The sequence below is a fragment of the Myotis brandtii genome, unplaced genomic scaffold (genome assembly GCF_000412655.1).
Source record: "Myotis brandtii unplaced genomic scaffold, ASM41265v1 scaffold157, whole genome shotgun sequence".
In the NCBI taxonomy this organism is placed as follows: domain Eukaryota; kingdom Metazoa; phylum Chordata; class Mammalia; order Chiroptera; family Vespertilionidae; genus Myotis; species Myotis brandtii.
In genome coordinates, this window is record NW_005355708.1 from 5,605,809 (window position 1) to 5,615,933 (window position 10,125).

General features: G+C 56.8%; 1 protein-coding gene and 1 long non-coding RNA gene across 2 annotated transcripts in view; one reads left to right on the plus strand and one right to left on the minus strand.

Moving 5' to 3' along the window:
- The window catches only part of MLLT6 (myeloid/lymphoid or mixed-lineage leukemia; translocated to, 6), a 44,107-nt gene that overhangs the window by 14,699 nt on the left and 19,283 nt on the right, over window positions 1-10,125 (minus strand). The window contains exons 3-12 of the mRNA XM_014536222.1: window positions 10,029-10,108; window positions 9,504-9,558; window positions 9,155-9,264; window positions 8,263-8,366; window positions 7,912-8,005; window positions 5,348-5,518; window positions 4,573-4,671; window positions 2,006-2,144; window positions 657-1,271; window positions 52-233 (exon numbers count right to left, since the gene is read on the minus strand). Coding sequence (XP_014391708.1) covers window positions 52-233; window positions 657-1,271; window positions 2,006-2,144; window positions 4,573-4,671; window positions 5,348-5,518; window positions 7,912-8,005; window positions 8,263-8,366; window positions 9,155-9,264; window positions 9,504-9,558; window positions 10,029-10,108 — 1,649 coding nt within the window. The remainder of the gene's footprint in view (window positions 1-51; window positions 234-656; window positions 1,272-2,005; window positions 2,145-4,572; window positions 4,672-5,347; window positions 5,519-7,911; window positions 8,006-8,262; window positions 8,367-9,154; window positions 9,265-9,503; window positions 9,559-10,028; window positions 10,109-10,125) is intronic.
- On the plus strand, window positions 5,843-7,904 carry LOC102251189. The gene is made up of 3 exons (XR_313334.2): window positions 5,843-5,987; window positions 7,399-7,457; window positions 7,831-7,904. It is a non-coding gene; the product is annotated as an uncharacterized LOC102251189 (long non-coding RNA).

The window sequence follows — 10,125 nt, forward strand, 5'->3', positions numbered from 1 at the left end:
CGCACCCGCCCCCCTGCCCAGGGATGGAGGAGCCCAGGGGTAAGTCCTCACCTGAGTGGTGGAGATAGAAGCAGAAGAGGAGGGGAGGGTGCTGGTGAATGGGGAGCGGCTGAGGCGGGGCAAGGCAGAGGTCCCAGGGGGCCCCAGCAGGCTGGAAGAGAGGGGGGTGCTGCAGACAGCCCGCAGCATTCCACCGCCGTGGGAGATGGGGTCCTTATTACTGGTGTAGATGCCTACGGGCACGAGGACACAGAGGGAAGCAGATAGTCACCGAGCCCCTCCCCAAGGAGAACATTCCCTGGACCTGGCCCCAGTCTAACCTCCTCCGTGCACAGATGTCCCTTGTCGCCTGGGTGGTGTCTGCTCGACATGACTACTTATTGGACTGCCCTGCCCGGGCCTGGGGAATTCCCAGCTATTCTAATATCCCAACCAAACTTTTTATGTCCTACTGACAAGCCAACACCATCTCCTGCCACAACCGTGCAGAGGGTGGGTGTGGAGGAGTGTCTCAGAGGTGACGATCACTTCCATCCTGTATCTCGGTCCTTCGGAGTAGCTTCTATCACATTCCCTCCTAACTACGTGCTTATCCCTCTGTTCCATCGCTAGACGGGCTGGGCCCTCAATGCCCACCATCCCCCAGGCTCACTGACCTGCCCCTAGCAGGGGGGACTCCAGGCTCAGGCTGGGCAGGCTTCCGGAAGGCCCAAAGGTGCGGGAGGCCAGACCACCCAGGCCGGAGCTGACCAGGGAACCTCCTGAGAAGGGCGAGGCAGCAGTGGCGGTAAAGCCAGCCAGTTGGGCACCAGGCAGGGAGGGAGTAGCTGGGGCCCCAACACCCTCCTCATTCCGGCTGCCCTTGGGACGGCCTGGCCCATGTCGGCTCCTCTTGCTGGCTTTGTGCTTCTTCTCCTTCACGCCTGTCTCAGGGGTCTCTTCCGCGGGCGCAGGGGCAGCACTCAGGGTGGGCATCCGCTTGTGGGTGCCTGCTGAGGTCCCAGACCCTGAGAGGTGAGGAGACTTATAGTCTCCAGGGGATGGGGCCCGGGCCCGGCCTGAGCTGGGGGTGGTGGTGGAGAAGCGCATGATGGGCCCAAAGCTAGAGAAGACCACCTTCTGCTCAAAGAGGTCAGTCTTGGGGGGCTCGGGAGCTGAGGGAGAGGGGGGAGCTGAAGGGGTGGAGGCTGCGGGCTTGGAGTACTTGTCCTCCTCTGGCTGCTCCAGCTTGGGGAAGGCGGAGAAGTCAGGGGAGCTCTGCAGGGACGAAACTGCACAGAAGGAAAACAGAATTACAGCTGCATCCCAGATCCCTCACTCCCTCCCACTCCCAATATGCACTAGTGGGAGAGCTCTGGTCAGGGGATGGGGAAGCCGGGTGTCCTGTCCCAGCTCTGCCACTATGTCTGTGTCCAGGATGAGTGCCCTCCCTCCCCCACTTACCATAAAGTGGGAGGAGAGGAGAGTTCCAGCTCAAAAGGGAAGGGTTGAGGGAAGGGTTTGGAGAAGTATAATTTGGTGGGGATCCCCCATCTTTAACCTGAACCAATTTAAGAAGCAAATGAGAGCCCTAGCCAGTTTGGGTCAGTGGATAGAGTGTCAGAGTATGGACTAAAGGGTCCGGGTTCGATTCCAGGCATGTGCCTCAGTTGCAGCTTGATCCCCAGCGCCGGTGGTGGGGGGTCCGTGCGGGAGGCAACCAATCCATGTGTCTCTCTCACATTGATGTTTCTCTCTCTCTGTCTCTCCCCCTCCCTTCCACTCTCTCTAAAAATCAATGGGAAAAATGTCCTCGGGTGAGGATTAAAAAAACACAAAAAAATGAGATGCAAACTAATATGCAAAGGCCCTTGCTAGAGAAGCTCAGGGCCAAAGGCTGTCCCATTCCCAGCCTCCTCCAGGAGGCTCACCTGCCCACACTCACCTGCAGGCTGGAAGGGCCCCCCAGAGGAGGAAGAAGAGGAGGAGGAAGAGGAGGAGGAGGCGGAGGTGAAACTGCTCACACCTTTCCCACTGCTCAGCTTCTTCCCCTTGTGACTCAGGCTATGGCTGGAAGACTTTTTCCCCTTTGAGTCCCTGTTGCTCTCAGAGGTCTCCTGAGTGCTGGCCTCATGGTGGGAGGAGGAGGAAGCTGAGGAGGAGGCCTAAAGAAGGGAGGAGAGAGGAAGGCTTGAGACCAACTGCCTGGGCCTGGGTTTACCCTGACTTGGGAGTGGAGCAGGAGCACGCAGAACCTGGGCTTTAGTGGAAGAGTCCAGAATTAGCTTCAAGAAGGATTCCGGGTAGAGAGATGGTGCCGGGAGTCCCTAGACCAGGAAGATGGGGAAGCAGCAGTGGAACTTCTGGGTGTGAGGAGAGCTGAGCGTTCTGAACCCAAGAAGCTGTCTGTCCTTCACCTCAGGTAGGAGATGAAAACAGTCTGAGTCTGTACTAATATACTCATTCGTTCGCTCATTCATTCATTCATTCAAGAAATACTTGCTGGACTTGTGTTGGGAAGCGGTGAGGGCCCGGCCGCATCTGTGGGCCCTCCAGTCACCACCATTCCCTCCTTGGTCTCCCCAAGCTGCCGCCACCTGGCTGACACCCTACTCCCTGGCCACTCTGTGCCTTTCCTAGACAACCTGAGCTTACAGTGCGGAGCCCTCTGCCAGGAGAGCCTATTACTCCTCCTGGAAAACTTCTCCTCCTTCAAAATCCAGCTTGGAAGTCTACTCTTCCATGAAGCCACCCTGGACTCCTGGGGTGGAATAAGCCACGCCGGCCTCTTATTTCCAGGGCACTGTGTACCCACGGCAGCCACGCCAACAGTTGCCACCCTATAGTGAAATACACTATCCCCATTTCTGTCCCTCCCCACCCCCTGTAACCTCTCTGAGGGTGGCAGGGCAGGGGTGGGAGGAGGATGGGCCCTGCATTGACTGCCGTGTTTATGTTGCATGGTCTCTCCACCTCTCTGAGCTTCAGTGTCCTTATGGGGCTAATTATGCCTGTTTGGAGAGTTATGAGGAACATAATGCCAGATACTAGTACATACTGCGGGGTCAATAATGATGATTGTGATGGCTGTGGCTGCTAGGAATATACTGCAGAGACTCACTGTGGTGGTTAAGAGTACAGGCCTTCAAGTCAGACTGCATGCGTTCAAATCTTGACTCCACCACTACCTAGCTGTGCACTTTGAGGCAAATTACTTAACCTCTCTGTACCTCAGTTTCTCCATTTATGAAATGGGGTTAATAAAATTAGACTATTTTGAGGATTAAACAAGCGAATCCCTGTACACCCTGCAGATCCCCGTTCTCGGAGAGAGGCTGGCACGTGGGGGCTGAGTTAGAGCGTCGTGTTACTGCCAGGGATGGCGTTTCTCCTGGTGGAGACCAGATATTCGCAAACCTCTGCTAAACCAACAAATGCCAGAGGGAGGATGGATGGGGGAACGAGAGCCACCCTGTGCTGCCCTCCCTGGGGGGAGCCCTTGTCTCTTCTTCTTTGTTCTTTTCAACAGCTGGAGTTCTGAAGGGAGCCAGATGTGGTTCTGAGAGCAAGGGAGGCGAGGGGGTGGGGGGAGGGGCAGCGGCAATGCTGGGGCGGGTGGAGGGGATGAGCAGAGGGTAGTCCCATGTCCAAGGAACTACCCAGCCACTGGGGGCTACTCCCAGGTCTGCAGGCCCCAGGGAAAAGGGCACAGGGCAGAGACGACAAGCTGTTCCAGGTGAGTCCTGGAAAGCAGGGCAGGGAGAGGGTTACTGGGGTAGTTGCCACAGCAACATCCCCCTAGAAACCTGATACCTGAGCCTCCTGCTAATAAGATGCCCAGAGCTCTGCCAACCTCCTCAGGCAGTGGGAGTGGATGGAGCAATACTGGCCACAGGAGGAAGCAGTTTCTCCAGGCCCCTTTCACCTTCCCTGGGGAGGGCAGGCTGGCAGGAGGGGCAGAGAGGGCTGCTCTGGCTTGGATTAGGGACGCCCTGGCCTCGGGGAAGGGCCTGCTATTTGCTTATCCTGATGATGCACGTTTCTGGAGACAGGCCTGACATACCATGCCCCGCCCTGGAAGGTGAGATGAGGGGGGTGGGGTTTCGGGGTGTTGTCAGGGACCTGCCAGGGGCTACACTTTCAGTCCCTCCCGCAGCATGCACAGAATAGGATTTTGGTCAGGTCACAGGCTGTGGGCGTCTTCCCGACAGGGAGAAGAGGTGCAGGGGGAGGGGGCTGAGAGAGATGGGGTCCTCTCTACCTATCTCTGGAGAACAGGCTCCAGAGCTGGGAGAATTGGAAAACCGAGTGTGTATCCACAGACAAGAGCCCAGTGCTGAGGCTCAGTGTCTGGACAGAGGCAGATGTGAACATCTGGCAGCCAGCAGGTAGGGGTGGTGCTCCCCACCCACCCCTACCCTCCTGATGGTAAATGGTTGGTGGGGCTGAGGAGTAGAGGGGGTTGAAGTGGGGAGCAGAGGCACATTAACCTGAAGCTGTGGGGGTGCCCAGGTCCCTGGCTCACCCTGACCCCTCACACCCTGCCTCCCTCCCGCTGCTGTGGCCATCCCTCTGGGCTGTGGGCAGCAGTACCTTGTCAGCAGTGGGGACCACGGGTGGGGTGAGGATGCTGGAGGGTGAGTCAGGCCGCTTCTTGTGCTTCTGTTTAAGGCGTTCCTTGTCCTTCCGACTCTGGGGAAGGACGGGTGAGCAGATATTGGTGTTGGGGGGCATTTGGGGTGAAGATGACATGTGCATGTGGACAGTGGACCCCTCCCCGGGATGGGCTTTGTGGATGTCAGCTCCCCCTCTGGTGGGACTGGGGGACTTTGGCTGGACAGGAGTGGCTCAGGCAGGTTCCTCTGAGAGCCAACAGCCCCTCGTCCATTCTGCCTGCTAAAAATAGCCTGTCCCATGATCACGTGTGACACAGAGCACCACACACAGGAGCACACACCTGCAAGGGTGTCCACCAGGGACACGGAGCTGTGCAGAGGGATGGGAGCCAGGCCCACTGTGACAGGAGGCACGAGGGGACGCAGGCATGCACACTTACAAACTGGGCCGACACAAGGCCAGACTGTGGAGATGTGTGCAGGGCCATGTACTGGGGGCTGTCGGGACACTGCCGTGTCATGGGGAGGCCACTGGAAGAGCCACACAAACACGAGGGCCCCAGGGAAGCCAGGCCCTCACCTCGCCCTCTGTGATCCACACGGGTCACTTCCGCAGCCCCCTCCCTGGCCTCAGTGGCCTCCGAGGAGGGAAGGGGGCAGGCTCCTTGGCCGTGGGGCACCTTGTGGGGGCTTCTTGAAAGAGGTCTGAGTTTGTGAATGTGGCAGGACAGGTAGAGGGAGAAGACTTTTACCTTCTTCTGTGCCCTTTCGTGGTGGGAAGGGTGCTTCTCCTGCTGGGTGGATGGGGAGGCTGACCGGCTTCTCCGGCCAGCGATGAAGCCACCGCCACCGCCCCCTGTGCCGCTGCCTCCTCCTGCTGCCGCTGCTGCTCCGCCTCCCCCACTGGTGTGCCGGGAAGTCTTCTGGGGAGAGAATTGAGAGGAGTTGCCAAACTCTCCTCTCATTAGCTTAGAAAAAGGTTTCTGAAGGTCAAGTGACCCTGGGGGCCCCTTCCCCTGGCCTGCCCGTCCCTAGGAGGACCTTGTGTTCTCAGCGATGCTCTGCTCAACGAAGGGCACTTAGACCAGTGGTTCTCAATCTTCCTAATGCCGCGACCCTTTAATACAGTTCCTCATGTTGTGGTGACCCCCAATTTCATTGTTACAAGTTGAACATAATTAAAGCATAGTGATGAATCACAAAAACAATATGTAATTATATATGTGTTTTCCGATGGTCTTAGGCGACCCCTGTGAAAGGGTCGTTCGACCCCCAAAGGGGTCGCGACCCACAGGTTGAGAACCGCTGCCTTGGAGCTTCCCCAGCGTGTCCAGTGCACAGATCTAACAACGGAGGCCCAGAAGAGGCCAGGCTACAGGAGGCATGCTGGAGGTAGGACTGGGGCCCAGGCGCTTGCTCTCCACCCACCTCTTTCCAGTGTCCTCTTGGCCCATCTCAGCCTCCTTTCCTGGGGTAGAGGATGTATGGGGGACCCTTGTGGGAACCCCTGCTCCTCTACACTCCACACCCCATCCTTCCCTCCAGACACTTCACCCCGGCCATCAGCCCTTCTCCCTTCTCCCTTGTTCCTAGCCCTTCCTCCTCCACCAAACACAGTGGTTCCTTCTGTCCCAGAACTGCTACCCTGAAGAAGGGGGAAGTCAGCATCCACAGCAAAAGCCCAAATGACCCTCAGGCTGCCTCCCCCCCAGCCAGGGCCTGCTCCTTCCTTCCTTCACTGCTAACAGACGCCCCAGGCCCAGTGTGATGGCTGCGCCTGTCCCTGACTTGCAGCTGCTCCCTCTAAGGTCACCCACTGCCTCCCAATTGCCAAACCCAAGGACTAATTCAGACCTCGTCTGACCCAATCGCTCCCCCGGGCACTGACCTTACTATCATACCAAGCTCTTAAGACTCTCCCATTCATGGTTCCCTCCACACCTTGACCCTCCCTACCCTGATAGGCACCTGGGGATTCCAGCCCCAGCCTTATACACCTGGGATTGGCACTGCCACCCTGCCCGGGGTGTCTGACAGCCACCAAACCTAAACATTCCCACTTGGCACCTCCTATAAACCAAACCGACCTCCCTACCTTGTCCTAAGTCATCATCAAACCCTGAGACCAAGGTGACCATGTAACTTATGATCCAAGTCAGGACACGGTTGAAATTTAAAGTGGGAACTATTAATGATCACACCAGGGCAAGAGGCACAAACCGGGACTGTCCGGGGTAGACCAGGGCAGATGCTAACCCTACACACGCCTGCTCATAACATCCCCAGGTGCTCAAGCCCATCCACCCAGCACTGAGGGCCTGGATCTTATCTGCCACCCTCACCTCCTCCTCAGCTGCCCCCACACAGAGGCAAGTCTACCTAGAAATGTTCTAGAGCCCAGCCTCATCCCTCCATCCCCCCCTTGTGCAGCTGTCTCCTAGCCGCCAGCCTCAGCCCTTTGGATCCAGCTTCCCCGTGCCTGCCGGGGTAATCTTCCCGAACAAACAAATCTGATCATGTTACCCTCCCGCTTACAAGCAGCCTGACAAGCCTGTGGCCTGGGGGTGAGGTCCAAGCTGCAATTCTAGTCTGGCCACAGCCTACCTCTCCAGGACACCCACAGCTTCTGGAACACACAGGTCTTTCCAACAAACATGAGATAGTACCTCTTCTCTAGCCTCTCCGTGGCTCCCTGAAGCCCAGCTCTGGCCCTGCCTGAGATTTTTTTTTTTTTGCCTCATCTCCTGCTCTGTCCCCACCAAACTCCCTGTTCTGCTGCTCACAAACTTCTTTCTCCTCTCAGGACATGGCCCATACCAGTTTCAAATCAGACTGTCTGTTTGACCCCATACATGCTGTAAGGTAAGTTACATAACCTCAGTGGGCCTTAGTTTACTCATCTGTAAAATGGGAAAATACAGTACATCTAGTTCTTAGGGTCGTTGGAAGGATCATACAAAATAATACATGTAAAGAACTTAGTATAGAGGCCGGGGCGCAGTAAGCCCCCACCCCCACATGTCGGCTCTCATTGTTCCCGCCTCCTTTAGCTTCTGTGCTCCCTCTTCTTTGAAGCCTCCCAGACTAACAGGAGAGCTCTGTCTTCCAGACAGACTGCTAGGTTTTAACTCTGATTCACACCCCTCAGGCTCTACTTCAATTTACTCTTCGTTCAATGAAGAGTTCCTCAAGGGCAGGGACGGGTTCCTTCCTTCCATCTCTGTCTTCTCAGCAGCAGGCACCAGCTTGGCCCAGAGCCCACACCCTCTAAACCGTGGCTGATTGACCCATTCATGCCCTGGCAGAGGAGACTCACCATCTTGCTGAAGTGGTATTTGCAGTAGCCGCAGTACTTGACATTGTCAACCTCCAGCACCTCTTCCTCACACAGCAGGCCTGCCATTTGGGCGCTAACCGAGAGAGGTCAGCCTGAGAAGGGTGTGGCCACAAACCAGGCCAGCCTCTGCCCTTCTACCCTCCTGGACCCCCACTGGGGCAAAGCCAAGGCCATCCAAGGGAAGCACTGCCATGATCACCAAAGAGACAGCAGCTAGGACCAGCCCATTGGGTGGCCATCCATGGCAAACCTCGGAGGGGGGTTGCAACAGCTGGCCGGGGATCCCAGAGAACCCCGGAGTGGGAGGCGATGGGCAGGGAGGGGTCTCACCAGGTGACATGGAAAGCTTGTCGACATCCATGGCGGTTACAGGTCATGCAGGCTCCCGAGGCCGCCTTGCTCTCTCGGCCCTGCTCCTCGCAGATATAACATGTCTGCAGGACACAGCGCACTTGTCCCTCCTCCCTCCCACCTACGGGACCCCTCAATTCCATCCTTTCCCCGGTACCCTAGGTTAGTGCTATCCTGCAGAACTTTCTGTGATGATGGAAATGTTCTATGCTGCACTGTCCGATACAGTAGCCATGAACCACATGGGCACTTGAAAAGTGGCCGAGGACCTGAACTTTAAATAGGACTTAATTTAATGTGCACAGCCATGGGGCTGAGCACAGTCCTTGGGGCCTGCGTCTGCCTTGCTCACTGGGCAGCTTATTCTCGCCTCTGACTTGAACCCGGAACACCCCCCACCCTCCGCCAGGCTGCCTCCTGGTCTTAGCCTCAATGTCTCTTTCCTTTACCACTTTATTAAAGAAAGCCCCCGATGAGGTATTCTTTATTTCAGTACCTTGTTTTCTTCATAGCACTTATCACAAACTGCATTTACGTTATTTGCCTGTTTATTGATGTTTACAGTCTTCCCACACAAGAGTGTGGGTTTCGTGGGGGAGGGAGCGCCTCTGTTTTGATCGGTACTGAACACTGCGTGCCTGGTGGTACCTTCCCCGGGATTTGACACCCAGTCAGCGCTCCGTGACTCCTTGCTAAGGTCTACCCCCTGGCAGGGCTTGAATTCCAGAGTATGACTGAAAGGTGCCTACTCACTTCCTGAGTTCCCTGAAAGTGTCTGTTGGACAGAATCAAGTTACAGGGGATGAAGAGAGAGGTGGAGGGACCCAGCTAGGGAGGGGACTAGCAGGAGGGCATGGCAGGGGCCGCTGACCTTGTTGAAGCGATCATGAGGCACATACTGCAGCACGATGGGCTCCATGGTGAGCACGTTGGCAAACTGCACCTCAGGGATGTAGAGGGCACACACCACGTGGGCCCAACCTGGGGCAGTGGGGGGCAGGCCTCAGGCAAGTCCGAGACCCGGACCCTCACAGCCCCACACTGCAGGCAGCCCCCTCCTACATGGCCTTCCCATCAGATTCCAGTGCCAGCCAGGAAAGGGAAATCCAGCACCCCCCATACACAGACACACATGTCTGTCCCCCTGCCTTCCCAGACCCTGCTCAGGGGGCCTTGCTGACCTCAGCAGATGAGCCCTGGAGCTCAGAGCCCCCGCTCACCTCCATTGTCAGTCCTCTTCAATGCCCCGTCTTTGTGTGGGCACAGCTCACACCTCTGCCAATGCAAGGAGGCACAGGGATTGAGGAGGGCCTTTTTAAAAGGGGTGGGGACCTGCTGACCTGCCTCCAAGCTCAGAGGGCCCCGGGAGGAAATGATCAGCTGTCTAGCGGGGAATGAGTTGGGGTCTAGAGCAAACAGGATTGGCCATGAGCTGGTAACTGTTGACGGTGGGTGTTGGGAACATAGGGTTCCTTAGACTATTCCTGCTGCTTTGGTACAGGTTGGAAACTTTCCATAATAAAAAGTTCAAACAAGCAAGCAAACAAAAATAAAGGGCCCCTTGCCTGAGGCGGGGCAGAGTGAGTAATGAGCTGAGGGCGAGATGGGGTAGGCGATAGGTGTGCAGGAAACAGGAAGTCTGGTGTGACAGTCCCACCCCAGTCTCATGCTCGGAGTTCCCTAGCGTAAGCAGGGGAGATGCTCAGGTGTATGGGTGGGAGGGGGGAGGGGAGTCTCCAACTCACCACCCTGGCTGCTCGCTCCTGAGATTCGCATTTCCGGCAGAACCAGGGTCCTGTGGGCACCTGGACGATGCCATAGCAAGCTGGGGAAGGGGGGGGG